General features: G+C 49.8%; 2 protein-coding genes across 2 annotated transcripts in view; one reads left to right on the top strand and one right to left on the bottom strand.

The window, feature by feature from the left end:
* Positions 1-6,139, bottom strand: part of LOC125165843 (butyrophilin-like protein 1) — a 38,765-nt gene extending 32,626 nt beyond the window's left edge. Inside the window, exon 1 of the mRNA XM_047859259.1 lies at positions 5,870-6,139. The gene's annotated coding sequence lies outside the window, so the exon portion shown is untranslated. The remainder of the gene's footprint in view (positions 1-5,869) is intronic.
* Positions 1,350-16,712, top strand: LOC125166422 (neurogenic locus notch homolog protein 4-like). Its single transcript, XM_047860349.1, has 20 exons — positions 1,350-1,498; positions 2,298-2,379; positions 2,571-2,840; positions 3,055-3,155; positions 3,724-4,071; positions 4,149-4,271; positions 4,390-4,626; positions 4,741-4,896; positions 5,204-5,398; positions 6,800-6,913; positions 8,030-8,143; positions 8,231-8,353; positions 9,104-9,263; positions 10,484-10,629; positions 10,911-11,063; positions 12,269-12,453; positions 13,392-13,474; positions 14,653-14,891; positions 15,119-15,231; positions 16,042-16,712. The coding sequence occupies exons 1-20, from the start codon at positions 1,441-1,443 to the stop codon at positions 16,567-16,569; spliced, it is 3,528 nt and encodes a 1,175-aa protein (XP_047716305.1). The 5' UTR covers positions 1,350-1,440; the 3' UTR covers positions 16,570-16,712.
* Positions 16,713-24,769: the final 8,057 nt, after the last annotated feature.

Below are 24,769 nucleotides of genomic sequence, written 5' to 3'. Positions count from 1 at the left end.
ATGTTCTTGTTCTTAAAACATTCATACCCGTGTTTTTATAAGTAAAGGGATATCTTGTGTACAACTTACTCTCAAGTGGTTCAGAAAAAAATACTGTGTATTTAGATAAATAATGATAAAGCAGATGTGGTCATGATGCCAGTTGGTGAATCTCAGTGAAGAGTATCCTAGAATTATATCCGTGCCCTTTTGCTGTGAGCTTTAAATTATTTCCAAATAAAAAAGAGTTTTATTTTTTTTAATATGTGAAATTATTTGTCAAATTGGTTTCCATACAACACCCAGTGCTCATCCCAAAAGATGCCCTCTTCAATGCCCATCACCTACCCTTCCCTCCCTCCCACCCCCCGCCCATCAACCCTCAGTTTGTTCGCAGTTTTTAAGAGTCACTTATGCTAATAAAAAAGAGTTTTAAAAAGGGAAGGTACTCCGGGCACACCAGGCTGCAGCTTTGAGCACCACAGTGCTGGGGCTATGCATGGCTATTGATAACACCTCCAGCCACCCCAGACTCTCAGCTCTCTGTGCTACTAAGGAAACTCAGTGTGTGACTGACCCTGGAGCTGTCCTGGGTTGACTCAAAAAAGGTAGGATGAGTCAGGGAAATGAATTTTCTTTTGTCATTTTATTTACTCCAGTTCTGAACTCAGAAACTGACATTCCGTACATCTCAGAGATCTCTGTGGTAGAGAAAGGGAAGGGAACTTACCTAAATATACAGTTCGCGCTGGATAATCCAGACTGCACATTTCAGTACTGACAACGTTCATTTATCATTGATATTGGTTTTATACGTTTCCCAACAAAGGAAGGCCAAGATTTCCCCCAGAACCAGCCCAGTAACTTGCCCATTCCCCCAAAGGAGAAAACTAAGTCCCCAGCAAGGGCCAAGGTAATGGCTAGGAGTGCCCTGCATTCCCACTGCCAAGGTTAGTGGTTTCAACTTATAGAAAGTTGCAGAGTGTCCAAGAAGCACGGATACTAACCTGGAATAGAAGATGCCTCAGCACCCCACACCTCTGTTCCAGGCCCTGACCCTCCCAGGGCAAGGGTAAGCCACCTTGTCATTCTCATCTCTAGAAAGGGGAGACCACACAACAACAGAAGGGCTGGGACTGAACCCAGAACCCCCCCCCCCCAGCCCGGTGCTCCCGTCCTGTTCACCTGCCACACCATCCCACTCCCCCTCTCCCCAGGGGTTGTCAGGGACAGAAGGCCCCTCCCTCATCCCCCTCAATGTTGTTCCACTCCTCCCCCTCCCATCACTAGGGTGTCCAGGACATTGTGTGACTCAGGAAACAGCTCAGACGTGAGGCTTGCAGTGGGCAGAGGAGGAGGAAGGGGCCATGGGAGCAGAGGAGGTGGCTCCTGCCTTGGTGAGGGCTCTGAGGGTCCTTGCCTGAGGAGGCAGAGGATCTGGGTGTGGGGCGGTGCTCTGGAATGCAGCCCCCTTCACTGCTGCTGCTGCTGCTGTGTCACTCAGTCGTCAAGACCAGAGGTGAGGCATGGGGTAGGAGAGGTGACGGGACCCATCTTCCTTAAGAGGGTGTTGATGGGTTGGGGGCGGAGGGCCAAGCCCCATGCTTTGAGAGGACACTGGGTGGAAGAGAATCTCACCACCATCACCCCCCAAACGCAGGGAGAGAAGACTCTGCTGCTGCAGCTGCACAAACCAAGGCTTTGGGGCCTGTGCCAAGGGCGGTGACTGTCTGGAGAATGGGTGGGAGGGTGCCCGCCTCAGGGAGAACCCAGTTGGTCTTAGTGCTGGCGGACAGCAGGCTCTTGCAATCACATTTAGGAGGTAAAGAGGGAAAAAGACTGGCCACCTGCTAGGGAAGGCGATGAGAAAAAAGCAGGAGATGAAGACATGGGAAGGTCAAGGGCTGACCAAGTCCCTTTCCCGGCCCAGCTGTCCCCACCCCCCAGATGGCTCAATGCTGGGCCCTTCAGGGAGGAAATGCCTTCAATGTCTCAGCCATTCACCTTCCAGGAATCCCCTGGGCCCCCCTCCTGAGCCCTGTTGTCTCCATTCCAAAGGATGGAGCCTGAGGCTGGACTTGGAAGGCTGGATAATAAACAGGAAAGGGGGTGGGGATTAGGAGCTGAGAGGATCCCCAGGCCTGGGATGGGGGCGGGGCGATGCGAGGGCAAGAGCACCACTCTGGTAGGGATCAGGCAAGTGCAGAAGTGGTGGTGGCTGAGAGCACGTGTGGGGCTGCTGCAGGCAGCAAAGCACCCAGAGAAATCTGGGAGCACAGCGCTCCCCACTCCCATGCCTTCCTCATCTCCATCCCTAGTGCTTCGGTGTGGGGACTTCCCAGAACCCTGTGCCAACGGAGGCACCTGCCTGAGCCTATCTCGGGGACAAGGGAGCTGCCAGTGAGTTCTCCTGGGAGTGGGAGACCGGAAATGGGGAGGGAGAGCTGGGGAGGAGGAGGGACTGGGAAGGAAGGAGAAAGGGAGGAGGTAAAGGCACTAAAGGGAAACCAATGAAGGCAAAGGAAGGGAGGTGGCAGAGAAGGCAAAGAGGACCCAGTGACTTAAGTTTTCCACTCTCCTCCCCTGCTCAGGTGTGCCCCTGGCTTCCTGGGTGAGACATGCCAGTTTCCTGACCCCTGCCAGGATGGCCAGCTCTGCCAGAATGGGGGCAGCTGCCAAGCTCTGCTTCTCACCCTCCCAGGCTCCCCCAGCCTTCCCTCTCCCTTGGCCCCCAGCTTCTCCTGCACCTGCCCCTCTGGCTTCACTGGCCAGAGGTGCCAGGCCCCTGGAGAGGAAGGCTCCTCTGATCTACCAGGAGGGAGGGGACTGGACAGGGCAGTGAAGACCACACGGGGAGGAAAGTGATCTGTGAGGGGTGGACTAGAAGAGCAAGGCTTCTCAAACGTGGCAAGGCACAGCAATCACCTGGAAAGCCTGCAACATACTGGTGCCCACGTCCCAGAAAGGCTGCTTTAGTGGGTCTGGGGTGGGCCCAGGCATGGAGATAGTTTGAGTGCCTGGGTAATTCTGAGGATTTGGGGGTGGGAGACCAGCCTCTCGTGGTGTGACAACAAGGAGGACTGTCAATGACAACTTGCCAGGCCTTGTGCTTCAAGCAGCGGCCCACGTGTCCAGTGCCAGCTCTGCCACCGATGAGACGCGCGCCCTTGCATCAGGTAGTTAAGCTCTCTGCATCCTCAGTTGCCAGCTGATGTCCACACTTCATAACACTGTCGAGAGGAGGAAAGGGAGTGATGTTCAGGAGGTGGTCACTTAGCCCAGTGCCAGCCACCACCACCGCCGTTGCCACTGGGGGGAACAGACGAGACGTCTGTCTCCTTATCATTATCTGCAACACTGTACCCACCTAAAGATTAGGAAATCCGGACAAGGGAGGCCAGACACACCTGAGGGCACACAGCGGTGGTGGCACAGCAAGCTGCCGAGTCTGGAGGCCAGCTGCTTTTCTCCTCCCCACCAAGGAAAGGCCACCAAATTTGGAAGGACACTGTGTCTCAGGTCTGCTCAGCAGGGCCAGCCTGCAATACTCCCACCAACAACGACAGCTCCCATTTTCCAGAATGCCAAAACTGAGGCAAGGGGTGGTGGAGCAGGGCAAAAAGCCTATGGGAACAAAGAGAAGGCAACATGAAAATCAGACACAGATAATCCAGAGTGAGAGCTGGATTCTCCCAGCGGAGCGGGGGGCTGGGATTGAACAACGCCCTCTGTCCTCTGCCTCAGGTGAGCAGTGCCAGCTTCGGGACTTCTGCTCAGCCAATCCCTGCGTCATTGGAGGGGTGTGTCTGGCCACATACCCCCAGATCCAGTGCCGCTGCCCACCTGGCTTCGAGGGTCATGCCTGCGAACATGATATCAATGAGTGTTTCCTGGACCCAGGGCCCTGCCCCAAAGGCACTTCCTGCCATAACACCTTGGGATCTTTCTGGTGTCACTGCCCCACTGGGCAGGAGGGTCCACGCTGTGAGCTCCAGCCAGGACCCTGCCCCCCTACGGGCTGTCCCAATGGGGGCACCTGTCACCTGGTTCCAGGGAGAGACTCCACCCTCCACCTCTGCCTCTGCCCCCAAGGTGCGTCCTCACGTCTGCCACCCCTCTCTCGGGGCAGGGAGGTCCCCTTCCCTTCGCTAATCCCATGACCCTGTCAGGTTTCAGAGGCCCGAGCTGTGAGGTGAATCCAGATGACTGTGCTGGGCACCAGTGTCAGAACGGGGGCACTTGCCTGGATGGGCTGAGCACCTACACGTGCCTCTGCCCAGAAGCCTGGACAGGTGAGTCGTTTAAGCCAAGTCCATGGCACCTGTGGCCCATATGATCAGCCCCTAGCCTCCCCTCCTCACAGGGCTCCCAACTCCAGCCTTTGTCCCCTTCCCATCCCATCCCCCACAGGCTGGGATTGCTCCGAAGATGTGGATGAATGTGAGGCTCAGGGTCCCCCTCGCTGCCTAAATGGGGGTACCTGCCAGAACTCAGCTGGCAGCTTCCATTGTGTGTGTGTGAGCGGCTGGGGAGGCACAGGCTGTGAAGAGAACCTAGACGACTGTGTTGCTGCCACCTGTGCCCCGGGATCCACCTGCATCGATCGTGTGGGCTCCTTCTCCTGCCTTTGCCCACCTGGCCGCACAGGTGTGACAGAGGGCTCGGGGAGGTGGCCGTGAGGATGGCAAGTGACAGAAGCATAAGGGGGGCAGCTGGGATCCTCAAGCGGCCCAAGAGCCTCATGCCCATCCTGCCCTCCAGGACTCCTGTGCCACATGGAGGACATGTGCCTGAGCCAGCCATGCCACGGGGAAGCCCAGTGCAGCACCAGTCCCCTGACAGGCTCTCCACTCTGCCTGTGTCAGCCTGGCTACTCGGGGCCCACCTGCCACCAGGACCTGGACGAGTGTCAGATGGGTAAGGCACCCCCACATCAGATCCTCTCTGAGTCCCAAACAGCCTCTGCAAATTGTTTTTCAAATTAAAAATACAATCATCTCTTTTTTCCCAATTTTGTCCAGATTTGGCAATTCTTCCCTACACGGTCTTCTCACCAGTGCTTAGCCCTCCGGGCCCCACTTAGTCCTCGTCTGTGTTAAAGACACCAGCCCTTTCTCCGATGTGTTCATTCTGCCACAAGCAGGCCCTCATGCCTTCCCTGGCGGTCTGGCCCCCTTCCCTTCTGCCCTGGGCCCCTGTGAACTTCTGACTCCTCTCCTCCTAGCCCAGCAAGGCCCCAGTCCCTGTGAACACGGCGGCTCTTGCCTCAACACCCCTGGCTCCTTTGACTGCCTCTGTCCCCCTGGCTACACGGGCTCCCGCTGCGAGGCTGATCACAATGAGTGCCTGTCCCAGCCCTGCCATCTAGGCAGCACCTGCCTGGACCTGCTTGCCACCTTCCACTGCCTCTGCCCACCAGGTACTAGATGGATGGGGCCCTGAGTAGAGGACACAGGGGACTAATCCTGAACCCACTAGGCATGACCCCTCCAGAACATAGATAGCCCCAGGCCAGTTGGGATCAGCTATCAAAGAATACCTCTTTCTCATCTCCCCACCCATGATGAACACTCTGGGAAACCCATGGCCTCTAAGAGAAGGGCAGCCACAGATGGTACTGAGGTTGTACACTGCTCAACTCTGGGGGTGAGAGGAGAGCATTCACTTCATAGTCATTGTAAAGTGTGCAGCCTGGTCCACTGTACACAGAGGCCCATCAAGGAAGAGCAGAACAGCAGCAGCCTCGGCTCATGCCAACTCAGAATGTTCCTCCTAATCACAGAAACTCTCCCCTGTAGAGATTGAGTAAATCCTTAAAACCCCAAAGGGCCTGTATGCTTGAATTTGGTACAATAGGAAAAAAAAAAAAGTGCCACAAGGCTGCACCTACCTCCAAGTTACTTTTAAGGGAGACAGGTCTCCCCAGGGGTATAGTGACCAACCCGATATCAGGAAGCTGAATGAAACCAAAAAAATAATAGCTTACTTTCTGCCAAGTACCACCTGAACATCTTACATGCATTTTGTCATCTTGGCAAGAACCCTCTAAGGTCAGTATTGTTACTGTGCCCATTTTACAAGAAACAGACACAGAGAGATTAAGTGAGTTGTCCAGCCAGTAAGTGGCATGGCCGGGATTCAAACCCAGGGCTTCAGTAGATTTCACCACTACACCAAACAGCCTTCCTAAACTGAGCAGCATCCAAGGAAAGAAGCTGAGAAAACCATGCAGCCATACCAGGGACAAGGTCGTAGATACCAAGGACCTTCAGAAGCAGAATCCCCAGGCAAGAAGTGGGAGGCAGCCGAGGTCTAGAGGCTGATCCAGCTTCAGTTCAGGGTGAGACTGCGGATACCAGGACAAGCCCAAAGATACAGGACAAATATGTGACCAACAAGCTACCCAAATGCCCTTCAAATACCCCCCCTTGGGGACTCCTGGTCTCCCTGGCACAGAGCCTGCTGGGGTAGAACAAGAGGCATGACTCACCTCCAAGCAGATGCCCATTTGTTTCGTTTGACCTTGAGGACCTCCAGGCTCATTAGCCCAGCCCAGTGAGCCTGCCCTCTGGGCACAGAGAATGGCCCCCAAAGGTACTTCCTTGCTGCCCCCTCGGGTCCCAGCAGGTGCCCTGCTCCCTGAGCTTTCACATTTAAAGGGGGCAGAGCCACACACAGCAGAGCAGCAGGACCGCAGGCTCGTCGCCCCAACCTTCAGGCAGACAGCACCCTGGGAGGGTTCTAGAACCCTGGTCCTCCTGGGCAGAAGGGGTGAGCAGCCCGGGCAGGGCTCAGCCTGCACCACATCTCCATGTCCCAGGCTTAGAAGGGCAGCTCTGTGAGGTGGAGACAGACGAGTGTGCCTCTGCTCCTTGCCTGAACCAGGCTGACTGCCAGGACCTCCTCAACGGCTTCCTGTGTGTCTGCCTGCCTGGTGAGTACAGATTCCACTCCAGCCCTTCAGCCCAGCCCCCTGAACCACAGTGCAGGCCCGGCAATCCCAACCCTTTGGAAGTTCACCCTGGCTTGGCCAAAGAGCTCCCATTTCTCCCAACTCCTCTGCTCCCCCAACTCTCTTCTGTTACATCCCAAACCTTCCTCGCATACTCATCCACCTTTATCTCTGTCCTGCCAAATTACCCAAATCGTCCTTTCTGGCCCTCCTCCAGAGTCCGCTCGTGGGGATCCCAGGCTGGTCTTGGCACTGCTCACCCTGGATGCAGGGAAAACTGCCCCCGGCCTTCCTTCTCCACCATTATCGATCCCTCTGTTCCCTGATGTGACGATAACAGATGTTTCTTGAATATTTGCTCCAGGCCAGGCACTTGGCTGTGTACTTTTCAGGCATTACCTCATTTAATCCTTTCAATGACACCATAAGGTAGGTTCTATTATGCCCCTTTTACAGAAGAGGACACTGCAGCCTAGAGAGCCTGAGTAACTTGCCCAAAGTCACACAACTGGCAGGTGCTGAACATCATCCTCCTGTCACCTCCACCTGCCCCAGGTGTCTTCTCTGGGAAGCCCCCCAGGTTCACTTTTCCTGCTGAGGGGAGGGGGCACGACTTGCATTTATGCTTTATTTTCACCATTCACACACACAGCCAGTTATACCTTCTTTATATAAAGAATGAAGTTACTAAGATATGCTGTTATGTTCTGAAATTCAAATCACTCTTTGAGCAGCCCCCAGATTGGTACCTTCATTATATAATGATACATGCAGATGAACCTCCAAACCAAGCAATTTGAAACAAGATTCTCTTCACTGCAATTCATAGGAATGTTATTTCTGTCTGTGTAAATAGAAGGTTAAATAGCGGCATTAGCTCTAAATTTCTTGTTTGAATCCATGAAATCATACCTGTACATCTCAGTCACAAATATTTGTAACAAACTCCCTGATGAATCCAAAGTCACAAAAGAAAGAAAAAGAAGGAGAGGAGAGGAGAGGAGAGAAGAGGAGAGGAGAGGAGAGGAGAGGAGAGGAGAGGAGAGGAGAGGAGAAATAACCTTTACCATCTCTCCCCACTTACTCCCTGCCCCCCAGGATTCACTGGCTCCCGGTGTCAGGAGGACATCGATGAGTGTGGAAGCTCTCCCTGTGCCAATGGTGGGCAGTGCCAGGACCAGCCTGGATCATTCCACTGCGAGTGCCTTCCAGGTAGACCAGTGTTCAAACACTGCAGGGTAGAGTGGGGGCCAAGTGCAGACTCCCCTGCATGTCCCTGACCCTCCTGCTGTGCCATAGGCTTTGAAGGCCCTCGCTGTCAGGCCGAGGTGGATGAGTGTCTGAGTGGCCCATGCCCCACTGGAGCAAGCTGCCTGGATCTCCCAGGAGCCTTCTTTTGCCTCTGCCCCTCTGGCTTCACAGGTAAGCAGGGGAGGTGTTAGAAAGGACTGGCAGGATAGTTGAGTCCATTAGGGGTGGAGCAGAGGTCACTGCTGGATATTCAAGGGTTGGACTGTAAAAAGAGAATGAGAATGGAACCCCTTCAAATTATTCAATGCAAGGTTTGCACAACCTGAGGCTGACAGCAGGTGTTATTTACAGGGCCCACACTGGGCCCAACATGAATGGTGTGATTAGGGCTCAGAAACAGGATGGGGTTCAAGAGGAAGCCATTCATTTCCTTATTTAGAACGTATTAAGTGCCCACTATGCACAGCCAGACACAGACACAAGTTGGTAAGAGACCTGCTCTCCTCAAGTGGCTTTAAATCTAGTGCAGAGAGACCAAGAAGTCTCCTGTTGGTTATAGCCACAGGTGCTCTGAGAGAGACTGCACAGGATTCTGTAAGAGCACAAAGGACCAGCCAACCAGACTAGAGATGAGAAGGCTTCATGAGGAGGTAATGGCTGAGCTGAGTCTGGAAGAATGAGTAGGAGTTTGTCAAGACAGAATGATTACATGTTTTAGCTGCAGGTAACTGCATTGTGAAATGATGCCATGCAGGACCCTGTGTGCCATTCTGAGGAAGTTAGACAGTATCCTGAGGCAACAGGGAGCCACTGAAGGACAGGTTCGTGGGGAGTGAGCAAGTCATATGTAAAAAGTGGCTTTGGCCCCATCAAGGACATAGAGGGACTCTGTTTTCCCTGTGACTCATCTCCCCACCCCAGGTCATCTCTGTGAGGTTCCCCTGTGTGCCCCCAACCTGTGCCAGCCCAAGCCAAAGTGCCAAGATCAAGAAGACAAGGCCCACTGCCTCTGCCCTGATGGAAGCCCTGGCTGTGCCCCCATTGAGGACAACTGCACCTGCCACCACGGACACTGCCAGAGGTAACCTTCCACTGTCCTCTGGGTCCTCCTCAGCTAGGCCAGGGGGAGACAACCAGGGAGGGGTGAGTCTGCAAGAAATGACCAATAGGGAAGAAGAAGGAAATGGCCAAGTTCTGAGGTCAAAGCCAAGGTGAGGGATCCACTAGTGAGTGCTATCCCGTGAGGGGAGAGTTCATAAATAACAGGAGAAACAGAGGGCTAGAGGGTCAGAACAGGAAGAAAAACATGAAATCCCAGGGCCAATTAATCATACATTAGAGGGGTACCTGGTTGGTTAAGTCGGTGGAGCGTCCGACTTTGGCTCAGGTCATGATCTCACAGTTCATGAGTTCAGGCCCCGCGTCCAAGCTGTGCTGACAGCTCGGAGCCTGGAGCCTGCTTCAGATTCTGTGTCTCCCTCTCTCTCTCTGCCCTTCTCCCACTCTCACTCTGTCTCTCTCTCTCTCTCTCTCTCTCTCTCTCTCAAAAATAAAAAATTGAAAAATTTGAAAAAAAATCATACATTAGACAAATATTGAACATCTACTATGTGTGGATCTTTTCCAGGCACTGGAGGAATAGCACAGAACAAAAGAGACAAAGTGTCTGTTCTCATGGAGCTCTCATTCTAATGAGGAAAGACAGATAACAAACAAATTATAGAAGAAATGTATATACATATTCATACATGTAGTGGGAGAAAACAAGCAGGAGGCAGGTATGGAAGGGGGACAATGCTGAGAACAGAGCCACTGAAGAAGGGGACCAGAGTCTCAGGGCCAAAAAAAAGAAGAGATCAGGGGACTGGGTGGCTCAGTTGGTTCAATGTCCAACTCTTGACCTCAGCTCAGGATGTGATCTCAGGGTGGTGAGTTCAGGTCCCACGTTGGGCTCCAGGCTGGATTGGACTCCGGAATGGGCGTGAAGCCTACTTAAAAACAGAAGAGGTGCCTGGATGGCTCAGACAGTTAAGCATCTGACTTCGGCTCAAGTTGTGATCTCGCGGCTGACAGCTCAGAGCCTGGAGCCTGCCTCAAATTCTGTGTCTTCCTCTCTCTCTGCCCCTCCCCAATCACACCCTGTCTGTCTGTCTGTCTCTCTCTCTCTCTCTCAAAAATGAACATGAAAAAGAAAAAAAAAAGAAAGTCATAGGGTTCTAACCAATGATGAGGAGTGGGGAGGGGAGAAGAAAAAATCACCAGAAGAAGAAAAACACTCTTCTTTTTTCTCGTTATGACCAGATCCTCATGTGTGTGTGATGTGGGATGGACAGGACCAGAATGTGAAGCAGAGCTAGGGGGCTGCATCTCCACGCCCTGTGTGCATGGGGGGACCTGCCACCCCCAGCCCTCGGGCTACAACTGTGCCTGCCCCACAGGCTACACAGGTGAGGCCCTTCCCAAACCACAGACATTCTGGGCTGGCCACCTCTAATCAAGAGCAAGACCAGTAGAGGCATGTGTCCTAGGCCTCTGGGTCTTGGTCACTACCAAGGAGAACTGGGCATGTGCTGCAGGGACCACAGGCGATATGCAGGAGGTGGTAAGAAAAGAAAAGAGGTTGGATGGAAGACAAAAGGGATGGGGATGAGGAAAAGGAAGGGGGGATAAGTGGAGGAAGACAGAGAGAAGAGGATGCCCTTTCTCAGACCCCACTCATTTCCCTCAGGCCCCACCTGCAGGGAGGAGCTAGCGGCTTGTCACTCAGGGCCCTGTCTCAACGGTGGCTCCTGTAGCCCCAGCCCTGGGGGCTATTCCTGCACCTGTCCTCGGAGCCACACTGGGCCCCGCTGCCAGACAAGCACTGACCACTGTGCCTCTGGTGAGTACCTACCATGTTCTGGGGCTGGGCCACAGGTGGATGGAGGAACTGGTCAGGGTGTGTTGGTGCCGTCTGATAAAAATCAACTGGCCACCACGAGCTGCAGTTTTGATGGGGGCAGCAGGGAGTGCGTGTATGTCCTGTGCGGGGTGTGACTAAGGTCACAGGCCAGGTATGGGTAAGGAACCCAACCCCTCACAGCCTCCTCTCTCCAGCCCCGTGCCTCAATGGGGTACCTGTGTGAACAGGCCTGGCACCTCCTCCTGCCTCTGTGCTGCGGGCTTTCAAGGCCCACGCTGTGAGGGAAGGACCCGTCCTAGCCGTGCAGGCAAGTGAGCAAAGACCCCTAGACCCCTTTTGCTCCCTTCTGCTGTCCTCTTGCCAGAAGGCCGCTCTGAGCCAAGGTACTAACCCAAGGACCAACTGGGGAACAGATGAAGAGAGAAAGGATGTCCCTCTCTACCCGATCCCTAAGGGCACCCACATACAACCTTTGACCAAAACAACCAACTAAGAGTCAAAGTAACAAAGACCAACCACTACCGCTGATTCTATAGCTCAGCCCTCCTATCACCATGCTCAAAGCAACTCAAGCAACACCAACCAACCCAGACCACAAGACTCCAGTTTATCACAACCACTGAGACATAACTCCATGTGAAGCAACTCAACTCTGTCACTATCATAACTCAGCTAGAATGGATCACACTTAACCCAACTTCACTAAGCTGCTGCTCCCAATCATTTTCATGTTATGCCAACCCCCTTGTGAAAGAATACCGCCCCCTCATTCCAATGAGTTTAATATGAGCAGAACTCAGGAAAGAGACTACTGTGGGGTTAGGGGATGGGAATCACAGTGAGAGAACATCACAGGATGCCAATTCAGGGGACAGACTTAGGCACCTAAAGTTTCCACTGAGTTCTTTCTTACTTCAGACTTGTTTTAAGCCAAGAATACAGTTGCTTATAATGCTCTAATAAGTTTAACAAGAGGTATCTCTCTCCATTCTGGCAGAACAGGCAGGAGGGGGATCTTGATGTCTTAATCTCTTCAGCACCAGAATTTATTGACTCCTCAGGCTCCAAGTGGCCTCCACCCACCCCAGGAATGTCAGTGATCCCCATGAGACTCTCTGCTCTGTGTCTGGGGCCCCTAAGAACCTAACTTAGCTTTATCTATCCCTGTTTGCCTTTCTTCTCAGGCACAGAAGTTTCTTCCCTGTGCCAGAATGGAGGTCTCTGCATCGACAGTGGCTCCTCCTATTTCTGCCACTGCCCCCCTGGATTCCAAGGCAGCGTATGTCAGGACAGGGTGAACCCATGTGACTCCAGGCCCTGCCAACATGGGGCCACGTGCATGGCCCAGCCCACTGGGTATCTCTGCCAGGTAAGCCGGTCTAGAGGAGAGCAGTAGGGGAGACAAGTGTGGGTGGATGTGGGAAAAGTAGTTGAGGAGGCGTGTAGTGATGTATTCATTTCCCTTTCCTTTACCCACATACCCAACCAGCCACCAAGTCATGCCATTTTGCCTCTTAAATCTTTCTCAATTCTGTCCTTCCTCCTTCACCCTTTGTCCCACTGCCTCAGTCTAGGCCTTTGCTGCCTTCCACCCGGACACATGGAGCACCCTCCTATCGTCCCTGCCTCCCCACTTGTCCACCTATAGGCTCAACCTTTACTCCACTACCAGGGTGCTCTGTTGAAAACGTTAAGCTGACCTGTCACTCCCCTGCTTAAAACCCTTCAGTGGCTGCCCACCTCTTTTAAAAAAAAAAAAATTTTTTTTAATGTTTATTTATTTTTGACAGTGAGAGACAGAGCATGAGCGGGGGAGGGGCAGAGAGCGAGGGAGACACAGAATCCAAAGCAGGCTCCAGGCTCTGAGCTGTCAGCACAGAGCCCGACACGGGGCTCGAACTCACAGACCGCGAGCTCATGACCTGACCCTAAGTCGGACGCCCAACTGACTGAGCCACCCAGGCGCCCCATTGTGGCTCTTTGTTTTGTTGTTTTTTTTTTTTCAACGTTTATTTATTTTTGGGACAGAGACAGACAGAGCATGAACGGGGGAGGGGCAGAGAGAGGGAGACACAGAATCGGAAACAGGCTCCAGGCTCTGAGCCATCAGCCCAGAGCCTGACACGGGGCTCGAACTCATGGACCGCGAGATCGTGACCTGGCTGAAGTCGGACGCTTAACCGACTGTGCCACCCAGGCGCACAATGTGGCTCTTTGATAGTGAAATCTAAGGCCAGCGTGACCCAGCCTTGCCTGCTTCTTAGGTCTCATGTCCCCACACCCTCGCCCTCCTACTCTCTGCTCCAGCTGCTGTTGGCTTCCCTACACACCCCTTATACTGGCTCTCCAGTGTCCTTCCCCACCCACTTCTACTGGACGGTGCTCAAGAGGTGCCTTCCTCAGGGAAATGTCCCTAACTTCTCTCCAGACTGGGTTTGGGCCTCTCCCTGGTGGTTCAGATCACTGAGCAGAAGAGGCAAAGCTGGGATTCAAGTCCAAGCAGCCTGATGCCTGTACTCAGAAGGCTGACTTTGGATAAAACGTGTGATGCAAATCCCCCAACCATCCTCCTTAACTTTTTAATTTTATTCTTTAACTTTTTATTATGACCATTTTCAAACATACACAAAAGCAGTGTACCAATTAGTAGCCAATACCCCTTCACCCAACACTCAGCTTTACCTCCCCTTTCCTGAGACTCCTTCCCTCTGATATCTCCAAGATACCCCCTCACCCGCTTCTCCCAGCCCTCCAGCCACTCCTCACGCTCTCTGCAATTCCCTTTTGCTCCACCTTTCTGAAGCCTGGTACTGCATTCTTACATGCTCTCCTTCCTCTTGCAAGAACTCAGCACATGGTACAGACCTCATCGATGACCCTTCTCCCACTAGCAGAAAGATAAACAATTGGAAAATGGCTAAGGGTACTGGTTATGAAGTCACAGACTTGCACTGAATCCCAGCTCTGCCACCTGCTAGCCGAGTCATGCAGTCTTTCCAGGAATCATTTGCCTTTTCTGTAAAGTGAGAATCAAATGAGATAATTCACATACAAGTTTGTTGGGAGGGTTTTATGAGCTTATGTATAGAAATCATGCAATAAATGCTAGCTGTCTCTCTGGTTTACTGAGAACGTCATGGAAGCAGGGATGAGTTCTAATTTTCTTCATGTTCCTAGTGCCTACAACAGTGCCTGGCACGAAGCAGGCATTCAATAAACACTTACAAATTAATTAAGAAAGCATGGCAGAGCCTGGCTGTCAGGCGTGTGATTGAGGGAGGGAGGTCTTACCAAAAACAGAACTATGTTTAATAGCATTGTATCATAAGATAGTTTGGGACTGCTGGAGCGGTTAAATTGCCCACTATTGAACAAGGGTATAGCATGGAGTTGAGATACAAGGGTGAAGCTACGCAGGGCTGTGATGGATGATCAGTTGAGTGATACCCTGAACTGGAAGGTAGGGAAGGGATTAGGCAGAATGTCTTGAGCTGGCTCCCCTGTACTGTTGAGATGGGCGGGATTATTGGTTCCCTGTCTGACCCTCTTTGCTCGCAGTGTGCCCCAGGTTACAATGGAACTGCTCAAAGAAATCCAACGCTTGTCAATCCCAGCCCTGTCACAACCATGGGACCTGCACCCCCAAACCTGGAGGCTTCTACTGCACCTGCCCTCCAGGTTTTGTGGGGCTGCGCTGTGAAGGGGACGTAGATGAGTGTCTGGACCAGCCCTGCCACCCCCCAGGCACTGCAGCCTGCCACTCTCTGGCCAATGCCTTCTACTGCCAATGTCTGCCTGGATACACGGGTGAGGCCTGGGAGGGTGTGTGTAGGCATCTCTGTGGCACAGCTGAGTTGACAACGCCCACCCACAAGGCAGCCTAGTCATCATGTCCATCCCCCTGCCTCCCCACCCCAGGGAATATGCCCCAGGATCCCTTCCTGTGCAGGTAGTACTGGGTCAATTCCCAGTAATGAGCTAGGAAGGGGGCAATGACTGAAGTAGCGTATGACATCTAACCCCACCCTCCACAGGCCAGTGGTGTGAAGTGGAGACAGACCCTTGCCAGAGCCAGCCCTGCTCCAACGGAGGGTCTTGTGAGACAACAGCAGGACCACCCCTGGGTTTCACCTGCCACTGCCTCCAGGTAAGTAACCACAAAGCAGTCTTCTCTGTTTCCCCCAACACTGGTGCCAGGTGAGAATGCCTGAGTGGGATCCTAGAGGGGAGTCTAGGGAGCACTGGAGTGGGAATTATTGATGAGAACCAGCCCATGTGAATGGCGATGAGTGGCTCTCAGAAGCAGTTCAGGGGGGCAGGCAGGATCAGGTGTTAGCATGAATGGATTTTCAGAAATCATTGGCACTGCCTAAGGTAAGGCCCCAGAGTCAAGCTGGGCGACCTTGGGTAAGTTCTTTTACGTGTGTGTGTGTGTGCGCGCGCACGTGGACCTCAGATGCATGAAATCAGGTTAATCATAAGCCTTTGTTCATGATACACTATCATCATTGGTTTGTGCACGGCCTTCTTTTTATTATTCTTACAACATAATACCCAGGAACCTAACCTAAGAATTACAACAGTAATGATGACTCACATGTACTTATGTCTTCCTCTATCCTCTTCTGCTTCCAGAGAAAGAGAGTTTATCACCCTTGTCCAAGGACTAAGATAATATTCATTTAATACCACTCTATTAAGTGTTTAGTCTTCCAGGTTGTTGCACACAGCGGTGGTTCGTCCATTTTCACTGTGTAATATGTCATTATGTGAAAAAAACATGGGCCATGGTTTCAACATCTATAAAATGACTGGAGATAAACCTGATGTTCTCTGAGGCCCCTTCCAGATATGAGATTCTAGGGCCATCTGTGTTATCTTAACCCGAGAGTTCGCTTGGGGGGGAGTGGGAAGAATAATACAAGGGCCTTCCCCAACATCTCTCTCCTCTCCACAGGGTTTTGAGGGCCCCACCTGCAACCACAGAGCCCCCTCCTGTGGCCACCACCACTGCCACCACGGTGGCCTGTGTCTGTCTTCCCCCAAGCCTGGCTTCCCACCCCGCTGTCCCTGCCTCAATGGCTACGGGGGCCCTGACTGCCTGACCCCACCTGCTCCTCATGGCTGTGGCCCTCCTTCTCCATGCCTACACAATGGCAGTTGCTCAGAGATCCCTGGGCTGGGGTCCCCAGCCTTCCAATGCTCCTGCCCTCCCAGCTCTCCAGGGCCCCGGTGTCAGAGGCCTGGAGCAAAGGGATGTGAGGGAAGAGGTGGAGATGGGGCCTGTGATGCTGGCTGCAGTGGCCCTGGAGGAAATTGGGATGGGGGAGACTGCTCCCTGGGGGTCCTGGACCCCTGGAAGGGCTGCCCTTCCCACTCCCGGTGTTGGCTTCTCTTCCGGGATGGGCAGTGCCACCCACAGTGTGACTCTGCAGAGTGTCTGTTTGATGGCTACGACTGTGAGACTCCTCCAGCCTGCACGTGAGCCTAAAACCCTGACTTCAGGTTGGGGGTGGGGAGGCCTCTAAGTTACAGTGTGACCACAGCCTCAGGCTCCAGGCAGTTTCCACCCTTGATAACCATTGCCAAGTAGGGGTGGAAGACACTAGGCTCCAGCCCAGGGGAATAGGGCAGCATCAATTTTTAACATGGGAACCAGGAAGGAGGGCACTGCCTCTGTCTGGGCTCCTAAGAGTTCTGAGAGCTCTGGCCTCAAGCCTCTCTAAGACCTGTTGCCATGGAGTATCTCCCCTAACAACCAGCACTCCTGAGGGAAAAGGTCTTTGGACTCTCCTTCAGGGAGACAGGAGAGCTTGGGAGGGTAGGGAGAAGGGACAGTCTTAGGAAACAAGGGTGTCATAGACATTAGAGTGTCTCAACTACCTACCACCCAGGGCCTGACTAAGCCCATTGCTCTGGAGCTGTATCCACTTAGCAACCTGTGCCCTAGAGGCAGTGGAATATCAGGCATCTCTCTGGAATGAAGAAGGGGGTCAAGTTTCTTTGGCGATCCTGAGTCCCTCTCACTCAGGCAAGGAGAGAATCATGAAAGCAGAAAGGGGAAAAAAGTTCCTAACCTACAAGGGAAGACAGATCAGGTTTGCAGCAGATCTATCCACAGAAACATGGCAGGCCAGAAAGGAGTGGCAGGATATATTCAGTGTGCTGAATCAGAAAAATGTGTAGCCAAGAATTCTTTATCCAGCAATGCTGTCATTCAAAATACAAGGAGAGATAAAAAGTTTCTCAGACAAACAAATATTAGAGGAGTTTGTGACCACTCAACCAGCCCTGCAAGAAATTATGAGGGGAGAAAAGATGAAAAAAAATTATATATATATATATATATATATATGTGTGTGTGTGTGTGTGCGCGCGCGCGCGCGCACGCGTGTGTATAAGTACCAAAAGCAACAAAGATTAGAAAGGACCAGAGAACACCACCAGAAACTCCAACTCTACAAGCATCATAATGGCAATAAATTCATATCTTTCAGTATTCACTCTAAACGTCAATGAACTCAATGCTCCAAACAAAAGATATGGTGTAACAGAATGGTTAAGAAAACAAGATCCATTGATATGCTGTTTACAAGAGATCCACTTTAGACATAAAGACACCTTCAGATTGAAAATAAGGGGATGGAGAACCATCTATCATGCTAATGGTCAACAAAAGAAAGCCGGAGTAGCCATACTTAATCAGACAATCTAGACTTTAAAATAAAGTCTGTATCAAGAGATGGAGAAGGGCATTATATCATAATCAAGGGGTCTATCCACCAAGAAGACCTAACAATTGTAAACATTTATGCGCCAAACTATAGAAAGCTTATGACAGAAATTGAAGAAGACACAAAAAAAATGGAAAAAAATTCCATGCTCCTGGATAGGAAGAACAAATATTGTTAAAATGTCGACACCACCCAAAGCAATCTACATATTCAATGCAATCCCTATCAGAGTAACACCAGCGTTCTTCACAGAGCTAGAACAAATAATCCTAAGATTTGTATGGAACCAGAAAAGACCCCGAATAGCCAAAGCAATCTTGAAAAAGAAAACCAAAGCAGGAGGCATCACAATCCCAGACTTCAAGCTATACTACAAAGCTGTAATCATTAAGACAGTATGGTACTGGCACAAGAACAGACACCCATATCAATGGAACAGAATAGAGAACCCAGAAATGCACCCACAAACGTATGGCCAACTAATCTTTGACAAAGCAGGAAAGAATATCCCATGGAATAAAGACAGTCTCTTCACCAAGTGGTGCTGGGGAAACTGGACAGCGACATGCAGAAGAATGAACCTGGACCACTTTCTTACACCATACACAAAAATAAACTCAAAATGGACGAAAGACCTCAATGTAAGACAGGAAGCCATCAAAATATTGGAGGAGAAAGCAGGCAAAAATCTCTTTGATCTTGGCCGCAGCAACTTCTTACCCAACACATCTCCAAGGCAAGGGAAACAAAAGCAAAAATGAACTACTGGGACCTCTTCAAAATAAAAGCTTCTGCACAGCAAAGGAAACAATCAGCAAAACTAAAAGGCAACCGACAGAATGGGAAAAGATATTTGCAAGTGACATATCAGATAAAGGGTTAGTATTTAAAATCGACAAAGAGCTTATCAAACTCAACACCCAAAAAACAAATAATCCAGTGAAGAAATGGGCAAAAGACATGAATAGACACTTCTCCAAAGAAAACATCCAGATGGCCAACCGATGCATGAAAAAAATGCTCAACATCACTCATCATCAGGCAAATACAAATCAAAACCACCATGAGATACCACCTGACACCTGTCAGAAGGGCTCACATTAACAACTCAGGCAACAACAGATATGTTGGCGAGGATGCAGAGAAAGAGGATCTCTTTTGCATTGTTGGTAGCAATGCAAGCTGGTGCAGCTACTCACCAGCTTGGGGGTTCCTCAAAAAACTAAAAAGAGGGGCGCCTGGGTGGCTCAGTCGATTGAGCAACCGAGTTCGGCTCAGGTCATGATCTCGCAGTTCGTGAGTTTGAGCCCCGCGTCAGGCTCTGTGCAGACAGCTCAGAGCCTGCAGCCTGCTTCTGATTCTGTGTCTCCCTCTCTCTCTGCCCCTCCCCCACTCATGCTCTGTCTCAGAAATAAATAAACATTAAAAAAAATTTTTTTAAACCAAAACTAAACTAAAAATAGAACTACCCGACGACCCAGCAATTGCACTACTAGGTATTTATCCAAGGGTTACAGGTGTGCTGTTTTGAAGGGGCACATGCACCCCAATGTTTATAGCAGCAATAGTGCTATAGCAATAGCCAAAATATGGAAGAGCCCAAATTTCCATCAATGGAAGAATGGGTAAAGACGATATGGTATATATATACAATGGAGTATTACTTGGCAATGAAAAAAGAATGAAATCTTGCCATTTGCAACTCCGTGGATGGAACTGGAGGGTATTATGCTAAGTGAAATTAGTCAGAGAAGGACAAAAATCATATGACTTCACTCATATGAGGACTTTAAGAGAAAAAAAAGATGAACATAAGGGAAGAAAAGCAAAAAATAATAGAAAAACAGGGAGAGGGACCAAACATAAGAGACAAATAAAGAGATCAAACAGAGGGTTGCTGGAGGGGCTGTGGGAGGGGGGATGGGCTAAATGGGTAAGGGGCATTAAGGAATCTACTTCTGAAATCACTGTTGCACTATATGCTAACTAAATTGGATGTAAATTTAAAACAATAAAAATAGTATTATTATTAGTTTATATCTTTTGACCCCTTTTACCTACTTTGCCTACTTCTTGCCCCTCACCTTGGCAATCATCTATATCTTCTCTGTATTTATGAGTTTGGGTTATTATGTTGGGGGGGTGGTATTTTGTTTTCTTGTTTTTTGTTTCAGATTCCACATATATGTGAGATAATTTGGTATATGTCTTTCTCTTTCTGATTTATTTCACTTAGCATAATGCCCTCCTGGCTATTATAAATAATGCGGCAATAATACAGGTGTGGAGGTATCTTTATGAGTTTAGTAATTTCACTTACTTTGATTAATACCTAGGAGGGAAATTGCTGGGTGATGATGGTTGCTCTATTTGAGTTTTTTGAGAAACCTTTATATTGTTTTCCATAGTCACTGCACCAATTTACAATCACACCAACAGAGCACATTGTTGCCCTTTCCTCCCCATTTTGGCCAACCTTGTTATTTCTTGTCTTTTTTATTACAGCCATTCTGACAGGTGATAGGTGATATCTCTTTGGGTTTTGATTTGCATTTCTCTAGCGATGAGTGATCTTGAACATCTCTTCCTGTATTTCTTGGCCATCTGTATATCTCCTTTGGAAAAATATCTATTCAGAACTCTGCCCATTTTGTAATTGCTATTTGCTTTTGTGTTATTGAGTTGTATGAGTTCTTTATATATTTTGGATATTAACCCCTCACCGGATATGTAGCTTGCAGATGTTTTCTCCCATTCAGTATGTTGCCTTTTCATTCTGTTGATGATTTCCTTTGTTGTGCAGATGCTTTTTGGTTTGATGTAGTCCCACTTGTTTGTTTTTGCTTTGTAGCTTTTACTTCTGGTGTCAAATCCAAAAACTCAGTGTCAAGACGGAGATCAAAAACGTTCTGCCCCCAGTTTCATCCAGGAGTTTTATGGTTTTAGCTCTTATGTTTAAGTCTGGAATACATCTTGACTTAGTTTTTGTGTATGGTGTTAGATAGGTGTCCGGTTGCATTCCTTTGCTTGTGGCTGCCCAGTGTTTCCAACACCACCTATTGAGGACACTGCTTTTTGCCCATGTTACATCCTTGGCTCTTTTGTGGTAAATTAACTGGCTACATATGTGTGGGTTTCTTTTTGGGCTTTCTGTTTCTGTTCCATTGATCTAGGTGTCTACTTTTATACCAATGCCATACTGTTTTGATTACTATAGCTTTGTGATAGAGTTTGAAAGCAGAAAACATGATGTCTCCAGCTTTGTTCTTCCTTCTCAAGATGGCTTTGGCTATTCAGGGCCATTTGTGGTTCTTTTCACATTTAAGGAATATTATTTTCACATTCTATTTTTGGACATGTTCTTAAATTTTGATAGGGATTGCACTGAATGTGCACACTGCTTTAAGCACTGTGGGCATTTTGACAATATTAATTCTTGGGATCCATTAGCACGGAACGTCTTTCCACTTATTTCTGCTTCTTGTAATTCGTTCACCAATGAGTTATGGTTTTCGGTATACAGGTCTTCCATCTTCTTGTTTAAATTTATTCCTAAGTATTTTATTCTTTTTGAGAGACTGTACATTATTTTCTTGGTTTCTCTCTCTGCTAGTTTGTTATTCATGTATAGAAATTCAACACATTTTTATGTATTGAATTTCTGTTCTTAAACTTTGCTGAATTCACTTATTAGTTCTAAGAGCATTTTTGTGGGGTTATTTAGGTTTCTATATGGCATATCATGCATTCCTAATAAGTGAAAAGGTAACTGGGAATATAGATGATGTCATCTAACTTGGATGAGAGTACACAGACATATGGAGTGATAGTTTTCAAATTTTCTAAAATCTTTTGTTGTTAATATAATCAAATGAGTCCATAAATATGGTTTGTTTTGATATACTGTTTTCTTTAAACCAGACATATAGAGCTGTGACATAGACCGGTTCTTCCCAACACTTTCCCACCCCACACTCTGTGCGTCTTGAGAGATAGCCACCTTGTCTCTTTTTTCTGTCCTGGAACCCAGTGCCTGACTCAACTCTTCAATGAATACTTCTCGAAATAATGCACTTGGGAAGAGGCTTATTTTCTCATAGGTTTCCTGCAAGGCACCCCCCCCCCAAAAAAACACTGAATTTTACAGAAGTGTTTCTGATCTACCTGGAATCCTGTGAGGATGTCTTAATTTTGCATGGGGCTTCCTTTGCAGATAGATCAGACAGCCCAGCAGTATTCCGGCAATGTCTCTTGTGACCACCAGAGGGCGGTGTTTGGCTGCTCTTGACAAGAACACTGCTCCACTTCAACAGAAGATCCAAATTAATCTCCTTCAGGACTTAGTTCACAGTCTTCGCCAGTTGCTTTAAGGACTACTTATTCGCTTTTATGCACTAGTCTCCTTGGGATCTATTGAAAATGCTATGCAAGTAACAACTTAAAGTAATACGCTGACTAGAAGATGTCCCTTCTTACACATACAGGCACATAAAATTATGAACGACTGAATGAAGGTGGACGTTCACCTAACATAATATAGAAAATGAACCCACAGTGATCAAAGACCTAAATTTAAGAGATAAAACTAAAACTCTGAGAAGAAAGCATAAGAACAAGTCTTCCTGACCTTATTTTGGCATCTGTTTCTTAAGGATGATACCAAAATCAACAAGAGGAAAAACACATATGTGGATAAATGGTCACCAACATGATTGCCTTTCCACTTGGCTCTTCATGTGCTCCAGGCACCAGACAAGAATCGTACAAATCATTTCTCAAGTGATACGTCTGACAACCCACTTAGCAACATCAGTTCTTTCTCCATTTCAGAGATGGGGCCATGACGCTCATAGGAACCCCTGGGGTCACTCAACTACAAAGAGGCTGAGCAGGGGCTAGAACTGCTGTCTCTCTGCCTTTGGAACTTGTGCTCCATCCACACTGCTCCACCCAGGAAACCAGAGGTCTGCAAATCCTCCATATCCAATCTCTAGGCCTGAAGACCTCACTGAACTGAGGGGGCAGTGTTGCCTGCCCTTATGACTGGGGCTTGGCTTGTTGGCCAAGGAATGGCAGCCAGCCTTTATCAGAGAAAGAGGAGGTTTCTCCCTGAGCACCAGGAACAAAGGTTCATGTAGCTTCAGGGCTGAGATGTCTCTTCTGCAGCATCTGATTGCAGCCTTCTTGTCAGGTAGGCCCCACAGGGGTGACAAGCACCGAATTCGAATCCTGCCTCCGCCTCTCTGTGGGGCATAGAAGGGGAGAGTTCCCTCAGTCAAAGAGGGACAGCATTTCTACCTTCCTCATGGAATTGTTATGGTGATTTAGTGACATGATTCATGTCCCAAAAAGACACTCAGTAATCCTTAGCTGTACCTGTACATGTTACTCCACTGTGAGCCCACTGCTGCCATGGACTCAACCTCTGCATCCTCTGTCCCCTCTGCCTGGCACGCCCTGCTCCCTCTGACTCAACTGTCCCTCCAGAAAGCCTTTTATCACCTCCAGTGTGGGTGGAGTGTCCCTCAATTGGGCTTCCACAGCACTGTTGCTCACCCATCACACCCAGGCCAGCCCTAGGACTGGACATCACCCACAGCTTGTGTCTCTGGATCTGTGCTCTGGAGTTCCCTGAACTGTCAGCTCCTCTTTGGGCCAAATGTCGTAGTGCTCACTGAAGGAGCTCTTTCCCTCCAAAGCAGCCAAAGCAAGCTGCCCTCAGCCCCATGGCACCTGCCTTCCCAACCCCTTCTGTGCAATCAGTGGTGCACAGCATCTTGGGCCTCATTGGATGCCAGGATCCCAGTGCCTTTTGGTGCTTAGTATTGAAAATATTTTCTGGAGGTGAATTTGGGTTTTGATGGAAACATCAGTAGGATGAAGCCTGGCCACTTCCAACAAACCACCACAGAGCCTGTGCCCCTGACCAATATGGCAGTAACCCAGCTCATGGCAGCCTTTCCACCTTAGTCCTCACGACTCTCCTCTCTTACCTGCTCCCCATTTAATGGTGTTTCTCTCTCTTCCTGCAGGGAGAGCCCCACGTTTCCTCCTTCTGAGGATCTATCTTCTCTGTCTGGGGAGCCCCATCTTGTGGCAGAGAAGACATAGGTTGCTGCCCATGGCCTCTCTTACTGCTTCAGATCAAGTGGACTCTCCCTGAGTTGACTTTATGGGAGGGGAGGAACTCCCCCTTCTCCTCACATGGTATCTTAAACAGGAAGCACAGCCCCCTCTCTCACAAAAATTGAACTTGAGGGATACCAAGGTTGGGGCTAACAGGTGCAGGGGGTCACTGCCGGAGGAGCCTGAGAGGTGTTAGGGGTATACCCAGTGCCAAAACCCCTGGCTGAGGCTCTATCCTGAAGCTTCCATGAGCACTGAATGTGATTTGTATAGGTCTCCCTTGCTCACAAAAGTTCAAGTGGTTCTTGCTGTTGCCAATAAAACGACATCTGGATGAATACATTCAACTACATTTCCTACTGATGGTCTATAACTCACTGACCTGACCTGCACTTACAGGTTCTTTCCTGAGAGGAACAGGCCCAGCCAGGGTGGAGGGCCAGCAAACAGACAGCCCTGGCCCAGCTCTACAGACCTGAAAGCAGGGCCCAGCTGCTCCATCCTCCACTGGCCTGAAAGCAGGGCCCAGGTGCTCTACTTAGAAGCTGAGTTATGAAAAAGGAGGGAAGAAGTGGCTGGGGTGCATCACAGGACGGGTCCTGGATGAGGTGTGTTCCAGGGTATAGGACAGGGTGGTCACATGAGGGGGATTTGGGCTCTTCCCTGCTCTATGGGTCACTCCTAGGTACTCTCATGGGCTCAATCCTGGCTTGTCCTCCTAATTCTTCAGGTATCCACTCAATCTCTGGGGTCCCTCCTTTCCCAAATAAGGCCCCAACTTAATAAAGAGACTGTAGCTATTGGAAACTGTAACCAATACCTCAA

The sequence above is a fragment of the Prionailurus viverrinus genome, chromosome B2 (assembly GCF_022837055.1).
Source record: "Prionailurus viverrinus isolate Anna chromosome B2, UM_Priviv_1.0, whole genome shotgun sequence".
In the NCBI taxonomy this organism is placed as follows: domain Eukaryota; kingdom Metazoa; phylum Chordata; class Mammalia; order Carnivora; family Felidae; genus Prionailurus; species Prionailurus viverrinus.
The sequence above is the reverse complement of the archived record's forward strand: the minus strand, read 5'-3'. Positions and strand labels throughout refer to the sequence as shown.